Source organism: Anopheles stephensi, chromosome 2 (genome assembly GCF_013141755.1).
Source record: "Anopheles stephensi strain Indian chromosome 2, UCI_ANSTEP_V1.0, whole genome shotgun sequence".
In the NCBI taxonomy this organism is placed as follows: Eukaryota; Metazoa; Arthropoda; class Insecta; order Diptera; family Culicidae; genus Anopheles; species Anopheles stephensi.
The window spans coordinates 36,525,967-36,546,011 of record NC_050202.1 but is presented as its reverse complement, the minus strand read 5'-3'; the positions used below and the strand labels follow the sequence as shown (position 1 = coordinate 36,546,011).

Here is a 20,045-nt window from a genome sequence, read left to right as displayed (position 1 = left end):
ACTAGGTGAATGAGGCCTCAAAGACCCAAAGCCTATAAAAAATAAACGAATCTTCGCACACCACTGAGCGCACTCTTCGGAACGCACTTCACACACCACTCAGCGCGCTCGTGCTCACTGCTCACCAAGATGAGTGTGAGCATTCCACTCACTGCTCATCGAGGTGAGCGTGAGTATTCCGCTTCGCTCATTCACAAAATCTACTTGACCCAACACTACGCGTGAGGGAAAAGCTTCATAGCGTGGGCCTATGCCATGCCATTTCGGACTTCCTTTGACCTAAATTTTACAAGTAAGTGGATAGTCAGTCCTACTTCCGCGCAGACCGTCGAGTCGAAACACGATTCCCGGTCCTGTCATGTGGAGACCGGCAAAAAGAGCGTGCTCAGAGCACTCAATGCATTGAAGTGAGTCCTTCCGGTAGACTTCGAGCTCACTACTTATGCTAAAACCATATTAGAAAAAAACATATAAAACCATACTACTAAAAACATGTAATGTTTTGTATTGTTTAATTGTTTATATTTGAATTAACATTCCATTTAACTTTTATTTTATTTTATTCTTTTTTTTAAATTTTATTACAAAAAATCCGGAAATAAAAATGTGGAATTATGAATCTTGATAAATATTTTTAGAGTTCACACAAAACCTAGTAACGTAACATATGGCGCAACTTAACAATTCAAAATCATTTCAGGACCTCAACAGGACAAAGAACTGTAATTTAAGCATTCGATGAATCCATGAATTGTAGTCGTAGAATAGTTTAAAATCAACCGAGCTCACCCGGGATAAGGAGCCCTTTCACGGTTTGGAGAAGGAAATGTTTCCAAACCAGCGTGAATTGTACTTATTTTTGTAATTTAGCTTTAAGCAATACGGCCAGGCCGTTCTTTATGAATAAAAAAAAATAGTTTAAAATGAAGGCCAAAAGGATTGGAATCTAAACCTGAGCAAAATAAATATTCCAGTAATAGAAGAACAATGCCATTGTTGTTTGTTTCATTAACACCATCAGCAAACAAGCACATCACTCTCAAAAACCCAAGTCCCACGGCGATCCCAATACGGTTTGCCAATGAGCGCATGGATGGCAAAATTTAGTCAATTATTGTACATAAAACACGCATACAAACACCTAAACAAACGAAAAATAAAAACAATCCAAACAGTTTTTAACCTGCCCGGGCGGGCGGGCGGCTTTCTGCTATCTGCTTCAAATGGCACATTTCAATGTCGAAACAGAAACAAACGCTGCCCAACAAGATTCGTTGCGATCCTCATGCGTAGACGACTAGTGTGCAACTCTCAAAACGGTTTGCCATTCATACGGTGCCGATCAGCCTCCGATGTCCTACGTGTGTGCATGACACCTTCGCCGCCGTCCCGCCGCTCGGAGCCAGTTTTGCGAGGAAAAATATCAGCGGGCGCTCACGGCGATATCGGTTAGCACATTCACAGTGGCACTGTGACAGCAGCAGCAGCAGCAACAGCAGCAGCAGCCAGCAAAAAGATCGCACACGAGAAAGCTTTTTCGCCAATATAACTGTCTGGTGGGAAATTTTCTCTATCAGTCGGTCCGCGATCATCAGCACCGCACATCGTACACGATCATCGGCGCGAGCGTTTGTCTGCCTAGTGGGAAGTGGATATCGAGTGTGTTTGAAAGCTAGTGGCGCGTGGCATAAAGTCAGTTCAGAGTAGCGCAGTTTTTCAGATAAGTTTTTGTGATTTTTATCTACGTGAAGATAACATATTCTGTGTGACGTTTGACGAAAACCCGTATCAGTGAGAAGGTAATATTAAAAGCTTTAAATTTAATTTGCGTTTGTGGCGAGCTCGTGAAAAGTGTTTTAGAGATGCATTTTGCTGCGTGTTGTCATCACGCATCATCTAAAGCGTATTTTTCCATACGATCGCGATCGACATAATGGGTTGCATTTTCATCAAGATGAAAAACACAACTGCCGGGAAAGTACTCTATGGCCTGTCCGTAACGATTGTAAGCTTATCGCGACGTTATCGGGTGATCGTAATCATCTGCTAGCCAACTGATTCGTTCGTCTTCCTACTGGCTCGACATCGGAGATGATACTGCTAACGTATAATTCATTAATGCTGATAATTGAATTAGTAACTAGTACCTTGTGCTTCCGGTACAATACTATCATTCGAGTGCATTTGACCATTGCGGGTTCACATGACCATACCTGCACTACTGACATCATCACAAAAAATCGCTGGTGCCTTAAACCGTGCCGAGTTACTGCAGAATCTCCATCAACAAGGGCAGCAACAAGTATCTGCAATAGTGAAAAAGCTTGTCCTTGGTAGTTTAGTTTCTTAATGGGTCACCATGATCACCGTGCCAGCACCACAAGGACTCCTATCGTTAGTTTTAATTGACCTACGTCTATCCAACGCAAGTATTTAGTGTCTTTTTGTCCTTAACATGGATCTTGGGATGGTCTATGGCTGGTTTTGCGCCCAGTGTTATCTAGTTAATAATCTACCATTTACAACCGCGATATTACTTGTTTGTACAGCTTTATGTAAATGTTTAGCTCTCGGTACAAGCTATATAACAACCACGAGTGCAGTACCTCATCAACAACTTTTTATCGTTGTATACTGGTACGATTAAACATAACGCATGTATGACAGACAGACAACCCAAAACAATCGTCGCCTTCGTACTGCGGAAATGCTGCTCTAGAAATATGTTACAAAGACGAGCACTTTAGTTAAGTTTTACCATTATTACATTTACGATTTGAAGGACGAATGTTATCGAAAACCTGAAGTCTAAAGAAGGACGAATGTTATCGAAAACATTAAGTGATCTTCAACTGTTTTTCTGCAAAAAAGATCACGATCACAAAAAGTGAATAATAGGAGCACAGCTGTTTCACGGTCCAGTGCACTGCACTGTACCCTAGAGTAATTGACACATACAAACACGAATTAGCACAGTTGTTATCATACCATTGTCGCGTCGGAGACGAGCTCTTCCAAATGATCGCACAGTCCGTGTGTTACACACGGTTACATGACTGGAATGTTTTTACCTAAATAGCAAGGTTACACCGTGGAGATGGTGCTGTGCCTCCGGGTCACCACAACCGCCCTCACTTCTGGCTTCTAATGACATTTCTTCGCTTTTCTGCTAGCAGCTTCCTGTTGTACCTGTAGTCCTCTTATCTACCTTGCAACGATGACCTCGGATATAGGTAGAACCTGCTACATACCATTACGATTCGTGCACGTGAACTGTGTGCTACCGTGTGTCGTTTGGTTGATCGCATCGTGATGATACGGAGAGGAAATTTCACTACCTTCTAGACGTAGCAATCCCTAACGCGCGTCCATTTGTCGTTGAGGTTGAGTCATATCGTGTTTTCCAAATAGCACAACAGAACAGATGCTCAAAACGCACGTCTTAGCTTCCTCACACTTTGACGAACTTGTGATCGATAGCAAAACACAATTTATTAGCATACCTTAAGGACAACTGCCATCGATCCGTGCAACGTGCCTGCAACCGCAACGGTGCTAAGCATTGCTAATAATTCCGTATCATGTCGTTTTCTTTCCGTTTTCAGATATCTCAACTATTGCTGCGCGCCCGCGCTACGGTAGAGTGCATCAACCATGCGGTGTGTAATGCGACAACCCACCAGCATCTACTAGCCGGCGCTGTGTGTCGATCGAGGCACTTGACCTCAACCATCGGAACTGCCGATAAACCGGAGTGCGGAGCCATGAACAGCAGCAGCTGTTATTGCTGAACCAGCAGCACTCGCGCGATTGCGCCCAATCGCATATAATATCAATTCTAGGCGCGTTTGAACGGAACGGGGTTTCGCGAAATAAAATAAAAACCGCGGCTAGTGAAGGTGAATCTTCCGTCATTTCATGGTTAATGGCAGTGTGGTGCAATTGAAGCGTGACACCGACGTTCGGGACATCGGGGCAGAGCACTTTTAGTTCCTGATTTGTGTACACAAGAGAAAAAATTGTGCGTACCGGGTGAAATCTAACGTCAAAAATTGGACGATTTAAAGTGCATGGTGTGACACTTTACGTGGAGTGAATATCAAGGCGAAAAAGGTGGACAAAAAGCTTCAACAATGTACGGGCCACTTGTACAATTCATCAAAGCGATAGGTAAGTAACACCAAGTGATTTGTGAGGGCAATATCTGACTGAATCTGAGTACTTACTGAAGACACAAAGATACAAACTTGCCATTTAAACACGGTTACTTTAATAGATCATATCCGCTTGCCAACGTTCACTTGTCTATGCCATTTTGGTGTTTTGGCCTGTCTGTTGCACTACCACGCGATCGTGAGGGTACGAACTGGCAGGGTACCATACCGACAGGATGGGTTTAAAAAAGGCGTTACGATCCACCTCAGATCCACCACCGGAGTAGAACGATTCCCGCACCAGGTTTGACGAGGTCGTTTGCTCCTCTTCCGAAGATACGGGCGCAACTGTCGTCGGAACTTCGGTTGTTGTTGAATCCTCCACGGCCGTGTCCTTCACAGGTACGGGCAAGTTGGTTCCTTCCACCACGAACCCATCCTCATCGGTCACCGTGTAGTTTACCCGCTGCGTTACGTTGTTCGCATCGATGTAGTGATAAGCTCCGAACACCGTTCCGTTTGCATTCTTCACTTCAACTTTGGCCGATGATCCTGCATTGTACCCGTAAGCGTACTGGCGACAGTCCTGCCCGAACACCAGATACTGGCTGCCTACTTCGGATAAGCTTGGCAGATCGCAAGGACCGGGTGCCGTAGAGACTAGCACGGCCAGGGAAAGGAGACTGCACAGAACTTGATGCATGCTGGGCTCTTTAGCAATGTGTACTGATGGGATGGGTCTTAAGACACGCATAATTTATACTTCAGCTGGAACAAACTCAACTGGAAACATTACTCTACCACTGATCGATCACTCTCCCAAAAGGTAACAACATGTATGATCGATGTTAGTGATTAGCATACGGGGTCAGTCAACTGTGTACCACACGGGAACGGTATTGGAACAAAGAATGCTTTGAGCAGCTGGTTGGCTTGTGAATAAAATTGGATGCATTTGCTTTCAAACAATTATCATGTAATTGGGCCAAATTAGGGACATGTTCGTGAGTTTGTCGAAGCTTCTGTTTATTGCTTTAATAGCGTTTGATAGGTATTATCTAGTTATTTATAGTTAGTTGATCCCCGCGGGTCTATATCGACCGATGTTTCCATAGGTACCGATCAACGTGCGCTGTGATTAAATTTCGCGATCGCGACAAATATGTGTCAATTTGCAAACATACATATCTCGCTCTTCATCAGATCAGACCCAGGCAGCCAGGCTTCACCTTGTATTTTAAATGAATCTATAGCTGTTCGCTAGCTTTTCAAAAACCCCGATGTCATTTCGCGACTTGAGCAATCAAATTGATAGCACTCCGATGGCCGTAAACTTGTCAGCGCTAGGTTAATGATCGTTTAAACGGGGCTGACGCAACAAAGAATCTCTTATGTCGACCGGTGTTGAGTGTACACACACTGGCTGCCAGATCCTGTAAGGTTTGGGGCGATCGGTGGTGGTGGTACGCACCTGAAGAATCTTGTACCATTGAGCTGCGTGTAGTTAGTTGCGTGGTGCAACTGGATGGTAGTTTTCCTAGCATTCTTCGTAACCAGTTATCAGAAGGAAAAAAAATATCGCTTGTGTAACTGGTGTGAATCGTCCACTCGTAAGCCTTTTACTACTAAAGGAGTCTAGTCCGTGTATCCCTAATATTATCTCCCATCAGTTTCGGCGTGACTTTGTTCCATATTTGCTGTATCGAACGACATCGTGTGAAACAAATAGTCGTGATGTGATGCCCATATTGACGCAGATTTGCCGTGCGCTTTAGTAGGTTTACAGATTTAATGTCATTAGCACGTGTTGGCTGGCTGACAAATTTACACCACCGCAAAAAAAAAACGAATGGCCCAACAACCGCAGAGAAATACTTTCTGGCTCGTAAAAAATGCTCCCCAACGACGAATAGCCCATACACATGTCACCTGAGCAGCCGTAACGTAACGTAAAGTGTATTGGCAATGAATGGCACAAGAGCGCGATTAGCGTCCGGTGCAAAATTCGAACATAATTCCACAAACGGCAAAAATGATACAATTTTCATCACGCGCCGCCTCCTCATCTCATCACGGTTTCCTTTCTCTACTCCGCAGATCGCATACCGACCCGGTTCAATGTGTCTATTATGCTGTTTATGGCTTGCCTGATCAGCTACATGCTGCGCGTCAACATGTCCGTCAATATACTGGCCATGGTGCAGCCGATTCAAAGCAGCAGCAAACAATCCGTACTCGAGCAGCGTAACAGCAGCGCGTCGGGCGAATCGATTAATCAGACAATCGTAGGACATTCAAAGATCCCAGATGTAGGTGATGCCTTCAATACGATCCGATCATTTTTATTGCTCCATGTGTTTACGTGTGCATAGATGTGTGTGTGTATGTGTGTGTAATTTATTTTTCTCCCATTCCGTTTGCTTTCTCCATTGTTTCAGTATGGCCCCCGGTACAACTGGAGCTCGCACGACCAAAGCATCATCTTGGGCGCCTATTTCTACGGTTATCTGATCTCTTCGCTGCCGGCCGGCATTTTTGCGGAACGTTTCGGTGGACGTAACATGGTTGGGCTGTCGTTGGCATTTAGCGCACTCCTCACCGCGTTGACACCGCTGGCTGCCGACAATGGCATGTGGGCCACTATCGCGAACCGCGTGGCACTCGGGATTTTAGGTGTAAGTGTGTAATCGATGCAATTTTTATGTCTAAAACCAGTACCTAAACGCTCATTCAACGCTGCAACTCCACATCAACCAAAACAAAAAGGTTCCAATTTGGAGCTTTTTGCCGTTCGCCCCACACAAACACACACAAAGACACACACAACGACACACACGTAAGTGAAAGTAAGCACCACGAGGCAAACGCATGTTTCTTTTAGCTTATTTCGGCCACTAGCCTAGCTCAAGGGCCACCGGTTTGCCAAAATGATATTGTTTACATCGCTTACATTTCTGTTTTGATGGCTCTTCAAATGTGTGGCCATTACACAACCGTTCCAGACGCTAATCTATCCGTTCTGTATGTATGCTAGTGAAAGGCAAGCAATTGGACTTTTATCTTATAGCCTCAAGAGTTCAAAGCGTTTACAGAGGAATTCTCACACAGCTTTCAACGACTCGTAATCAGCTTCCATTAACTATTGAATTATTACAATCACCAGTTTGTGTCACCACCATCTACCATGTTTCTCGTGTTTCGTATGTTTCCACAGGGATTTCTGTATCCAGCGTTGCACAATCTCATCTCCAAGTGGGCACCACCGGACGAGAAGGGAAAATTCGTGTCCGCTCTGATGGGTGGAACGTTCGGCACCGTGATCACCTGGCCCTTGGTTGGGGTTCTGATCGAAACGCTCGGTTGGTCCTTCGCCTTCTACATCCCGGCTGGCATCGCGGCGATCGCCGCCGTACTGTGGTACATTATCGTGGCCGACAGTCCCGCCACGCATCCTCGCATTAAATCGGAAGAAAAGGATTACATCGAAAAGTCACTGGGCGATACGATCTCCAAATCGAAGCTGATGCCTCCAATCGCATCGCTCGCTACATCGCCACCATTCCTCGCGCTGCTAGTGTTACACTTTGGCAACCTGTGGGGTCTGTACTTCCTGATAACGGCGGCACCGAAGTTTATGAGCGAGGTAAGTCCCGGTCAGCAGCAATGAGGAGTTTGCGATCTACATCATCATCCTTTTTCCCTCCTTTTCTCAGGTGCTCGGATTCAAGCTGGCCAAGGCTGGATTCCTGTCCGCGCTACCGTACCTAGCGCGATCGCTGGCCGCCTTTTTGTTCGGAACGATCGGCGATCTGCTACGAAAGCGATCGATTATGGGCGTGACGGCGATACGCAAGTCCTTCTGCCTATTTTGTAAGTATCGATTTTTTTTAATCATCCCCACGTGTGTGTTTGTGTGCGCGTATGTGTGCGTGTGTGATACCCTTATCTTCTCGCCCACTGCCTTAGCGAAATCATAACATTCCGGCATTCAGCGTTCGGTTTGTGGGACACAGGTTTTTCAACCACTGCATTAGATCACACACAATATAGCTCATTTCCATTTTAAACCCCACACCGGTCAAGATAAATGCCGATCGCGATAGTTGTTGATAAGACAAAAACAGGAAAAAAAAACACGAAACCTTTCATCCACGGCGGGACCTGCCTACTGTTGCCATGCCACGCCGCGGTGGTGCTTTCGGGCGGTCGATTAAAATATTATACGAGGTGAAGCACCTTGAACCAGATCAGGTTCAAGTGCTTTTTTCCAGAAAACTCCCGCAAAGCGTGTGAGCTGAGCGGCAAGTTCAAGTTGTTCACATTTTGGGCTTTTCCAACTTTTCGCCCCTCGTTTGTAATTATTTACATCGCACTGTGCCGCTTAACATGTCCAACATAAGCAAAAAAAAACAGTTTAGCCAAACATCACATTCCTCGTGTCACCGTACCAAGCACGTCAGTTCCAATCAGGGTTCGCGTTTGAAAAAGCTTTCCCAATCGGTATCTCAATGGTGATGTGAAACGGTGCAACGAGTGCATGTTTGCGGCAAACGTTACGGAATAGTAAAATCACCTTTCCACTCATCTTTCCACTCTGGCATAAATAATTGACGCCAATTTTCGCAGGAAATTGCCAACATAAACATAGCGGCTGCGGCCCTCATGCACTCAGCTGGCCGTGTGCAGCAGTTGCACCGGCGACCTATAAATAGACTCATACTTACTCGCCGGTCTATCGATCGATCGATCGGCCAGGGCAAACCTTTCGGTGTACCTATCTCATCAACACACTCAGCTGACCGCTGACTTTTTTTTGCTTTTGCTTTTCTAACTGACTGAGCAACGACTGATTCCATTTTAATTGCAGCTCACATAATACCCGGCCTGTTTCTCGTCGGGCTGATCTACATCGGCTTTGATCCGTACGTGTGTGTCGCCATCATTACGCTCTCGCTCGGCTTCAACGGTGCATCCACGATGACCAATCTGCAAAACTCCCAGGACCTGGCGCCAAACTTTGCCGGCACGCTGTACGGCATCATTAACTTCGTCGGCACGTCGAGCGGCTTCATCTCGCCGATCCTGGTCGCCCACTTTACCGTCGACCAGAGCACGATGGACGAGTGGCAGTATGTATTCATGATCGGTGCCGCCGCATACATCGTGCCAGCGCTCATATTCGTGGTGTTTGGTTCGGGCCAGGTACAGAAGTGGAACGAACCAAAGCAAGCCCCAGCGACACCCGAGCACTCCTAGTAGCGCGCACCTCAAATCTCGCGGTGGACTGGTGGCCCCGGAAGCAAACGCGCGGTTCCTGAAGCCATGGCGCAATACACGTTTTCCTCTCTTTTGCTGGCCTTCCCATTTTGTATCTCAGGAACGAAAAACTATGGATGGATCGTTCGAGCTTTACCGACGGACAGGGTCGGTTGGTTGGGAACACTCTACTCTGCCAGGCATAACCGGGAACACCGAAACCAAGTATTATTAGCATTGAAACGCAAACCGTGCTCTAGCTTTATGTATTATATTAGGTTCGTTTTATGTGCGTCCAAACAACGCCCTGCTCATTTACCAGCATGATCCGTAACTGACTCATCCAGCGTATTATTGAATCTCAACATTGGACACGACGTATCGCGCGTATGGCCAAGGGAGCGTGGAAATTAGATTTGTATCAAACGTCAACTCTAGTATCATGTGCATTAGGTCGTACCCGTACGGGATAAGTTTTACAGGGCACAAACTTCGCATTTTTGTCGTCGTTTACTATCGGAGCGGTGTACCACTCCCTAGGCATTTGTTTTCTGTTATGCAAAGAAAAAGGGAAAAAGAAATTTATCAATACCGAAGGTAACGTTTGCGCCAAGCGAAACCGCTTTAATATTGGATAGATTAATTAAGGTCAGGCGGGTGGCAGGTAGATGACGGTTCTAAAAACTTGACCATCGTACAAATTTTGCTAAAGTAGTGAAATGTAAATGATAAAGCATTCGGCGACATCGTACGGAGGACCTTTTTTATGTTCAATAAAATGGTTTAGCAAAAACAGGCATACGTCGCGCGCTACGGTTTTTTTTTTTATTTACGAGAAGCCAGAAGGAATGGAAATCCAAGCTGTTGAAGCGTAAAGATAGACAAGAAACGGGTCATTAGGGTACCGACCGTACCTGAACCGCCTTGGAAAATCGGCCAGAAAATCGTAGAAACTAGTGATGGGTCATACGACTCTTTTTACGGATCAACCCGAAATCGAGTTCGTCCCTACAGGAATCGAGTTCGACTAGTGGGTGCAATGAGTTCGAGTCGACCCGTAGGTGCAGCCAATCATACGCGAGTTCGACCCGTAAGTTCGCGTCAACCCGTCTAGAATTATTCTGGAATCGTCGAACTCACGAGTCGAACACCGACCCGGTAGGATTGGATCGATCCGAACCTAGGTTCGAACTCGCTTATACTTTCGCTGGGAATACGACCCGAACCATTACGGGTAGCTTACGACTGACACCGACCCGGTAGGATTGGATCTACACGCCCAACACTAGTCGAAACATAGGGAACGATAGGGAACATGTATTGGGACACGGGAAAGAAATAAAAGAAAATCTAACCTCAAGCGATTCCAGGCAAAGTTTTTGACACCGGATATTGTAAAAGTCCAGACCAGAGCGACAAGGTTCCAGACAATGGAAGCAAATCAAAGATGAGTGTCGACTAAACAATAAAAAGTGCTTTAAGGCACATTGTATCATTTTTGTCAGAACTGACTCTTCTTATGACCTGGCGACAAGAGTTTCAAAGATAGTTTTCAATGAAAAATCACACCCGGGACTCGGATACCATGGACCCGGTTTAGCTGGAAGGCGTTAGGGAAACAATTATAATGGATGGGTTGACTGAGGGACAGATCAAATGTCAGGTGTACTGACAAATTACAGCACATTTAGCAGGACAGAGAGCGAGAAAATAGACAGATCACCAGTGAAAGAAGGCATCGAGGTACGATTAGAGCGACAAACAGAGACCAGAAACCGAGATACAATAGGAATCAAGAATGAGAGTGCGGGAACATCCAGATCACTGGAAAGGAGGCAGGCGATGAAGTCTGGCTGGATGAGTAATCGACATCGAGTAGGATGGATACGAAAGCCAGCCATTTGTTCGCCTTATTTGGGGAGTTTTCACTATAAACTTAAAGCGATGGCTTCTCGTCAATCCATACTCCTAGATGTGACGCTAACTCTACTAAGAATCCATTGGGATGGAACGGTAGCAGAGTTGACAGCCAAACCGCCAAACCGCCTCCCCGTAGGCAACACTGTCTATCCAGCTACGATCAAAATCTAGTCACAGGTAGCAAGAAATGACATGCCAAGACCTTTCCAGGTGGTTAGTGTCAAGGAAGTAAGAGAGTATCTCTTCTAATTTAAATGTGACAAAGATAGTAATCATCGTAGTCTGAACTATAGGACTAGGTGTCTGCCGCGCGGGTTGCCACAACTCGACGAACGCATTCAACGTGCCATATTTGCCTACATTAATGGAATCTTCATAGATTCTCCAGCGCTCCTCTCGGTGGTGGGTTTAAACGTGCCAGCCAAGTAGCCCCGGTCTCGGGCAATGCTATCAATCGCGGAACCCCCGACCCTGTTTGGTTTTCTGCGGCAGACACTGATGCGAGTCGACATTTCGACACAAAACTTTTGTGTTGTGCGTTAAAAAAGGGTAATAAACGTAAATTTATGTTCGCCGACAATGTGGAGAGCGCTAATCAGTCCGTCGGTTTTAGTTAAATAAACAAATAAACAAGTCATACTCAATCGTCCTAGACGACCGACGATATCAAACACACACAACATTTTTTCGGAGAATGAACAAGTCCGTTGGAATTGCTCCAAACAGTAAAACAAGCGAGTTAACGAGGACACTAGTCGGAAACAACCATCTGGGGCATAGCAAACAACCATCTGGGGGAAGCACATTAACACAATCATGTACAGCCAGTACCAGAAGAGGAGGTCTTAGCTGCCAACCGGTCATACTTCAGCCTGAGGAAACTACCTGTCGCAGCCAACGAAGCTGGGACTGTATAAAACGATTACAGTCCCAGTACTCACATACGTCCCTACATCTCTGTCTCTGTCCAAAACTGACGGAACCCTCTTAACCGCATTCGAAAGGAAGATGCAATGGAAAGGGTGTACGGTGATCTCACCATCGTGCAGCGGATTAGACTCGCCAGACTCATGTCATGAGAATGACACCGGCCGAACCAGCCCGTAAAGTTCTTTTAGGCCTTCCACAAAAAAGGCATGGTAGACCTAAACTGAGATGGAGTGACGCCGTGGAAATCGATTGACAGACGACGGCGCTGGGCCATGAGCGGTGTTGAGGATTGTTGCAACAAGTCAAGACCGCGAAGCGGTTGTAGTGCCGGATAAGTAAATAAGTCAGTCCAAAACAGAATAGGGCCCCCAAAACCCCGAAACTGATACAAAGAGGATAAACATAAAGTTTCATCACATGGCAAACACTGGGAGACCTCGTTGGGCCATGCGGATAGGAATCTTTTTCCATCCATATGAGGTGAACATTTCAGGTCTTGTAGGTAAAAGTACTCAGTTGTTATGGTTGCTATCATTTCGCAAAACGATAACCTCCAGTTGATTAACACGAGCACGTTTCTACCCGTTTTTTTCGTAACGGCATATGATAACTACGTGACCAACATGGATAAAAATTGTTTTGGACTTTTTCGTGTGGTCATTCCCGAGGTACGATGGTTATGCTCCATCACAGTTAATCTCTTGCCCTAAAGGCCCATGAACCAATGCCCAAAACGCTCTACAGCTTGCTTAACGTTTAAGAAACTATTTATTAGCTACAATTATTCTTACGCCTCGCCTCTTCTTGCCAACGCTCACCTAAACAGACCGACACAATCACTGGATTGTTTGGGTGGCATGCAAGCATTTCTCGTGACATGAATGGTTTATCGCACGACCAACGGCTTTGTTGCAGACGAGCTCTGCTGGCTATTTGGAAGATCCCTCGGGGACACATTTTTTACTCGTCTCGTGAAAGATGTAACCATGAGCACAGCTAAACTTATTCTCGTCGCACATCGGCCTGCAAGACGGACAAGACGGAATAATAATCAATATACGGCACACGATCGCATCCTGTTAAATGGTTAGCAATAGTACTCACAAGCCACGTTTGCAGAGATAGTACGATCGTCGATCATGAGGATCGCGCAGGATTCCATCGTGTGGGCATATTTTGGCTTCAAACGGTGCAAAGGGAACGATCGGTTGAGCACCGACGGATTGTGCCTGAATTTTTACCCCAGCACCCGACGATGCGCATGAATGCTCCGAGTACAGGTGACCCTGTCGATCGGGTCCGAGAGTTGGGGAACAGGGAAAGTGCATCATACCATTTTCCGGCATCTTTGGCACATCGGCACTGCTAGTTGCTACCACCTTAACACACTGCTGGCAGCCCTGGCAACACGTCGGAGGCTTCAGCGTTGCCGGGCCAAAGGTAAAGAAGTGCATCATAGGCGGTGCCATAGTGGTTGTCGTCGTCGTTGTCGTCGCCGGTGTCGGTGCATGTCCGGTGGCAAAAATTTTAATGCCCGGATAATGGCAAGAGCATCCTGCGTGGTGTTCTGCAACCGAACCAGAAGACGACAGCGAAGCGCAGTGGGCGCATGGCCTCGGTGTACTGCATGCCTTGCAGCTGCCACTCGATGCATGCACAACCGGATGGTGATGCGACTTTTCCGAGAACAGCTGGCATGTCTGGTGGGCCGGTACGGTTTCCGAAAACAGCTGCACGGTTGAGGGTAGCGGTTCCGGATCGGTAAAGATCGTCGGACGTTCGATTTTGGGCGGCTCCATGTCGACACCCGGCCCAACGTCTATCATGTCGTACGATAAGAAGTCCTCATCCGAGCCCGATTCAGCATTCCAGAAAAAGTTTTCCAGCGAGCTGTGCACGGCCGACGGCATCGGTTCGTTCATTTGCATCATTGACGATGCGTCACTCGCGTTGAAACCTTGCGACCCGAACATAAATTGCATCGAGTTTGAAGCGAAATTGGTCCCCGTTTGAGGTGTTGTTGGTACGACCACCGGCAAATATGCTTGGCTGTGGGTGGGTTGCTTTTCCTCTACGTAAACCACCACGGGCTGCTTGCTGTCAACTTCGCTGTAGTGCCGGTAGTCTAGCTGGGACAGTGGTGTCATGGCGGAAGGAGAATCGTAGTGATAGATCTGTGAGTCGGTGATGACCGACGGTGGCAGATACTGTGATTGTAACGCAGCGACAACGATCGCCGTCAGCGGATACTGCCCATCGCCACAAATGTTTATCGGATCGTCTTCATCGTAGTAGAACACGGCCAACCCTCCGAGACCCTGCTGCACAACGAAGCCTACCTTTTCCTTGACGGATTTTTCGTTTTCGTACGAATACCATGAAAGATCGCGGAACGCGTACGGACTCTTCACATTGCTGTCCCAAATCTCTAGCGAACCGCTGTACAGCTTGCGACAGATCTTGTAGTACGGGCGGATCTTCAGCTGCAGGGCCGGAGTGCCCACGCGATACTCGTTCTGGATGTAAAGCTTGTACGTTAGGGTCATGGTTTGGATGACTATCACGATTTTGCCACAGCTCAATCCGGCCATCTTCCAACGATCGACATGATAGTCCTAAAAATGGAAATCGTTTTTAACAATTCCAGCCCCTGGTTGCCTTTTTGTCCCGTAGCACACTATTACTCACGATGCTGTTGGACGATCCTGGACTGGAAGAGTACAACGGTGCAATGAAGGAGGTTTTCCGTAACTTCCGGAACTCGGTCGTACTCAAAATGACAAAGTCGGCATACTTTTCCAGCTTCTCCACCGGGTAGTTCACCTCGATGACCGACGGTCGACTGGGAACGGTTACCGTCAGCACCAACCCATTGCGATCGCAGGCATGCCGAAGATCCTTCAACAGTCGTACGTACTGATCCTGTGGAGCAAAGAAAGGCATGAGTATCCTTAGACAAAACCAACGTTGCGCTCCTCATACCCTTTCCTGCGGTGCTGGATAAAGCCAGGCCAAATCAACGCCATGGAATCCGTGCGCCAGCGTAAACTCGATCAAATTGTTCACAAACGCGGCGCGCCGCCGATCGTCACACGTAAGGAAAGCGAACAGCTCCGACGGTACGACGGATCCACCGAACGATGCTATGATCTTCAATCCGGACTTCCTCTTGGAGACACCTTCGGGAAAGCGGGAAATAGGGAACATTATACTGCCGCGTGGTTTGCGCGCAACACTGCACACTGCAAAACTCACTGTTGTCGTGGAAAAATGAGAGAGGCATCCCATCGGGACTGATCAGGATGTCTGTCACCACCAGATAACCGCACTGCACTTGATCGACTTTTGTCATGCAAAAGTTGCAACTTTTCACCGTAAGAAACAGGGCGGGCGTCGTTGTATGGGCGCTCTGGACCGGACTGCCGCTCAAACCCAACCAGGCCGCACTGAGCACCACGAGCAGGATAGGGCCAGTACCCATCGTCGGTTCGTCTTGGCGGGAACTACACTTGCACTAAAGATCTACTGAACTGCCCCCAAAATTGCTGCTGCTGCTGCTGCGTACCTTTGCCGGGCCGATGCTCCGTGTAGTGCAAACCATACGGCTTCAAACTAAAATGGCCACACCGGATTGCAAGGGCTTTTATAAACCACGAGCTATCTGCGGTCTGTGCGGGGAGCCAATGGTGAGTGGTTTCGCTGGAAGCTTTTCCAGCGATGAAAACCTATATGGCACTTTCCTCGTCTTCCTTTTCTTTTTTTGTTTTCCAGAGGGTCGGCCAAGCACGCATCGTGTTGTGGTACAACAATATAAGACGCACACACACACACTCTGGCCCAAGCTCAGAAAATCAGGGAAAAAACAAACAACAACATGCGTTGAATGCGAGCGGAACGTGCATTTAAGATTTTGGTGCGACTCTCAGGCCCCGGGGGTTTCCTTGGCCCCAACACCGACTACACCCGATATCCCGGTTTGCGGTAGGTTCGGGTAGGGAGGAAAAGAGCGTCCGAAAAATTTCGCCACATTTTTTGCATTCCGAGCCTGAGAGCCTGCATGCATGCATGTACAGAATGTGACGTATCAAACAATAGTTTCTTCGCACCTAACTGTAGTCCCGATAGAGGTGCGCCACAAAAACAACCGTGTGCACTATGCAAATAGAGAAACAAAAGCAAGGGACACGGTTTTTCGAAGGTACCTTACCGGGGAGATAAAGCGATATCCGGTATGGACCCAAATCTATCGCGTTTCCCCTGGAGAGGGCCAAAAACCTTCGTCCAGGGTTTAACATACCTGAGCGTACGTTTTACTCGTGCTTCCGATAACATTCGCTACAAATCTGCCCCTTTCTGTATGTATGTGTGTGTGTGTGGGATGGGGGTTCAAAAGGGTGCCATATTGGGGACATGAAGATGTGCACTGCACCATACCATACCATACCATACACCAGAAGTGCTTCAAGTTCAAGTCAACAGCAAGTGTTTACAGTTTTCGACCGTGCCGCACGCTAGGGCCGCTCTTTCTTTTCTGCGTTCCACCTGCGTCATAACTTCCACCAGCAAAGGTCAGTCGTGTCTGCGTATATTTAATAAATAAATGTGCGGGTACATAGCACCGCTCTGTTGACCCCTCAACATTGCTTCAAGCATTAGCATTAGGATAAAATATTACCTTAAAATACAACAAAATTCAAAATGGAATGCTAAGAGTTGCGCATGCATGGGAAGTGGGATCTAGAGGGTAAGGGACAAATTTGTCAAGTGGTACAGGTACATGTGTATACTGGTTTTTCTAATTGGTTTTCACTTACTCTCTTTGGCACTCACTCACAACCTCTTGAGGTCTTGGCCATTTCCTGCTCTCTTCACTTAATGTTGTCGTAGCTGGATGGCTGGTGAAGCGTACGAGAAAACGAGGATCCAGCCGAGGAATTGATATCGGTCCTTTGGAGGATGCGTACAATGTAAATGCACAAGGATAAATTGATCTTTAAGCTGCTAAAGGTACACTGCCAAAAACTTGTTAGGTCGTCAGTGTTATCATTCCGGAGCTTCACAGGTTTACAAATGGCTGCGAGACTCACCTCATCTCAGGCGTTTTTAATGTAGCTCCATTATCATCATCCATAACCGGTCTGAAAAACGATATTCATGCATCTCTTTCCAGACCGGTGAAACCTGGATAAGTGATACGATATGTAACATCGATGGTAGAAATGCGCGCTAGTCAAAACACGTGGCCCCTTGTTGCCTGTGTCTATCTAGTACAGGCTAAACTGCACTAAAATTGCCATTTAACAGACAATATGAGCTTAATTCCTACGTAAAGAACACACGATACATTGTGAAGTGATCCTCGTTTGTCAGTTCCATACGATCACGTAATTGATTAACATGTGATCAAACGGTGGGTGCAGTAGCCGGGATAGGATCTAGTGCCCGTCGACTATCTCGTAAAAGAGGCCTCCAAAACAGGGGCTCCGTAAAAACTATCAAACAAACAATCGGGATCATCCAACGGTGGATGCATAGCGTCCCGCTTAGGACCACAGAGCAGCAGGCGCTGGGTAGTGTGTGCTTTGGAGCTCCTATGTTCTTCCATATTTTTAAGCGTAAAGTTCATCGCCAAACCCTGAAGAGTTTCTTTTGAAGATTGGTGGTTTAGAGAATGATGCCGCTCCACATTAACATAGCAGAAGACACTCGATGCTGCACTCGATGCCGAGGTGTCACTTCAAGAGTTTACTCGTGGCGCCTGGAAGTCCCGTTATTTTGGTGAAGCTGAGTTCTTCACTACAAAGTTGATGACAGTACTAAGCATCTTCCAGGGTCATCTTGAGCGGATGCACCTTATTCAGGAGGTACACTGTCCGAGAGCTGAGAGAGACATATGTACACGTGATGTTTGAGTGCTCTAGCTTCATCGCGATGAAATGAATTCCCATTGGCTGAGGAAAATGAATATCCAGGGGGGAGGAGGGGTGATTGTGGAGAACATCATCCCTCTGATATCCTCCAACCGAAGCATCTGGTGCGCTATAGCCGGGACCATCAGAGGGATCCTTACACGCCTGCCTGGCGCGATGGACAGTAAATCACTGTTGAAAGTAGATCTTACACGTGAAAGAGGCGTGACTGAGACTGGTCCAAGGGGAACAGCAAGATGTCAGCCGTTTGACAATGGTAAACTCGCCTATATTATGTAGCGGTGACTATAATCGGGGCGGCAGATCCCATCCATTCCGGTTCCCCGTACGCAAGGCTGACTGTACAGCTAAGGGTAAAACTATGTCACAGAAAGCCAGATTTGGCAGGCCGAGACCTATCGAAGTTGTAATCCCGAGGAATAAGAAGAAGGTGGCTATAATCTCCGTAGAAGAGCATTCGCTCGTTGGTAATCTGTGGATGTTTGGTGAAAGGCTCGAAGAGGTTTTGCTCTGTACGAATCCAGCAGAACGAAATCGATGAGCCCATGGGTCTCTATAAAGATCTGCTACTCGAGTAGAAAAAACAGGGCCCGCAGAAGGGGCCTAGCCTTGGGAAGTAGGGCTGGTAAAAGTAGGCTCATATTAGGGGCATCGTACAAGATGTCTCGTATTAGATAATAGGTCTACTCCACCTAAGGCTTCTACCAAGGCGCTTGTGGTTACATGAACAAGCTTCATCAGGTTTAGATGCATACCTCCAGATAAAGTGCTACATTAATTAAAGCTTAACTTAAATTCGTTTTTTTTATCTCTCCTCTGATCAAGCGCTTTGGTTTATCCATGTATCTTTAAACCTCGAACTATTCTGAACAATAAACGATCTCTGTTTCTAATGCTACTAATGTTCCGGTTATTTAATACGCAATACTGATATGAATGCAAAGGAAGACCCTTAGCGAGAAGTTGGCCGAGTTTCAAAGCGCCACAAGAATCATATTTTGAATTGACTCACATTGAGTAGATCAAGCACTGGCTAGATGACCAACATTCTTTTAACGATCACATAGGATAGGACGCTCAATAATGCAAAAATAACTTCTTCGTTTTCTAGCCAAATGACTTCGTATCTTCGGTCATATGCCTGCCATTTCTGACTTACTGGACTTGTTGATACCGCATAGTGGGATAGTCACTCCTCACTATGGGAGGAACGCGATTTAATTTGAACCAATACCGCAAGCAGAACTATTGGTTTTATTATCCGTATGTCCTCTGAAATTCGTGATCGTTCATGTCTCAAAGTCGGAGGTCCCCTACACGGAAGCGATCTACCCTTTTCAACATTACTGCCAAATTACCAAATTGGACTTGAATAGAAAAGAAATCGAAACTCTCTCGCTCATCCTTTGTTTCCTCTTCAATAACCTTGAAGGTACTGTTTTTATTTTTAACCTTGAAGGTACTGTTTTTAGTTTTTATTCTTGATTCTATTGTATGCTCCTGCCCAACGTCTAGTAGACAGACCTCCTATGTGTATCCATTTTAGTAGTACGCCATGGGCAGAATGCCCCGTTTCTTGATGATTCATATCATCTGGTTGAGTTTGGCATTCGCGCATCACGTTTTCACTCTAGAGAGTACTTGATTCCTCTGCCTTCTCAGAAGTTTATCCTTAGAAAATATTATTTTCAAACCCTTCTCGGTACACAAAACGAGTTAATACATTAAATGTTGTCTGCTAACAGGAAACAATGCAACCACAATTGAAACCATGAAATCTTTCCTGCTTGCAAGTTGTACACAAGCGAACGATCACGTTGATCAGTCGTGTCAAACTCATGTTGGCTCGCTCGGC

At 46.5% G+C, this 20,045-nt stretch overlaps 3 protein-coding genes across 5 annotated transcripts; 1 reads left to right on the top strand and 2 right to left on the bottom strand.

Moving 5' to 3' along the window:
* The first annotated feature begins 1,345 nt into the window (after positions 1-1,345).
* On the top strand, positions 1,346-10,902 carry LOC118506285 (sialin). Of its 2 annotated transcripts, none has more exons than XM_036043206.1 (7): positions 1,346-1,799; positions 3,606-4,170; positions 6,252-6,463; positions 6,593-6,829; positions 7,369-7,797; positions 7,868-8,024; positions 9,022-10,902. In XM_036043206.1, exons 2-7 carry the CDS (start codon positions 4,134-4,136, stop codon positions 9,408-9,410), a joined length of 1,461 nt encoding a protein of 486 aa, XP_035899099.1. In that variant the 5' UTR covers positions 1,346-1,799; positions 3,606-4,133; the 3' UTR covers positions 9,411-10,902. The 2 variants fall into 2 exon arrangements, with proteins under 2 accessions (XP_035899099.1, XP_035899100.1); XM_036043207.1 differs by lacking the exon at positions 1,346-1,799 and adding an exon at positions 3,285-3,383.
* LOC118506286 lies at positions 4,189-6,243 on the bottom strand. The gene has a single exon (XM_036043208.1). The coding sequence runs from the start codon at positions 4,906-4,908 to the stop codon at positions 4,306-4,308; it is 603 nt and encodes a 200-aa protein (XP_035899101.1). The 5' UTR covers positions 4,909-6,243; the 3' UTR covers positions 4,189-4,305.
* A 2,079-nt stretch (positions 10,903-12,981) lies between the features above and the next one.
* LOC118506284 lies at positions 12,982-16,384 on the bottom strand. Of its 2 annotated transcripts, XM_036043204.1 has the most exons (5): positions 15,516-16,384; positions 15,243-15,439; positions 14,949-15,182; positions 13,365-14,875; positions 12,982-13,283 (listed from the first exon to the last, which is right to left on the bottom strand). In XM_036043204.1, the coding sequence occupies exons 1-5, from the start codon at positions 15,739-15,741 to the stop codon at positions 13,190-13,192; spliced, it is 2,262 nt and encodes a 753-aa protein (XP_035899097.1). In that variant the 5' UTR covers positions 15,742-16,384; the 3' UTR covers positions 12,982-13,189. The 2 variants fall into 2 exon arrangements, with proteins under 2 accessions (XP_035899097.1, XP_035899098.1); XM_036043205.1 differs by having other exon boundaries at positions 13,010-13,283; positions 15,243-16,384.
* Positions 16,385-20,045: the final 3,661 nt, after the last annotated feature.

Bases quoted from the DNA above. Each gene is read 5' to 3' on its own strand.
- LOC118506285 (XM_036043206.1), top strand. From the start codon at position 4,134: ATGTACGGGCCACTTGTACAATTCATCAAAGCGATAG. The intron at 4,171-6,251 runs GTAAGTAACACC...TCTACTCCGCAG, and splicing joins ACAATTCATCAAAGCGATAG to ATCGCATACCGACCCGGTTC. The intron at 6,830-7,368 runs GTAAGTGTGTAA...ATGTTTCCACAG, and splicing joins TGGCACTCGGGATTTTAGGT to GGATTTCTGTATCCAGCGTT.
- LOC118506286 (XM_036043208.1), bottom strand. From the start codon at position 4,908: ATGCGTGTCTTAAGACCCATCCCATCAGTACACATTGCTAAAGAGCCC.
- LOC118506284 (XM_036043204.1), bottom strand. From the start codon at position 15,741: ATGGGTACTGGCCCTATCCTGCTCGTGGTGCTCAGTGCGGCCTGGTTG. The intron at 15,183-15,242 runs GTATGAGGAGCG...TTTGCTCCACAG, and splicing joins ATCCAGCACCGCAGGAAAGG to GATCAGTACGTACGACTGTT. The intron at 13,284-13,364 runs GTGAGTACTATT...TCCGTCTTGCAG, and splicing joins TATCTCTGCAAACGTGGCTT to GCCGATGTGCGACGAGAATA.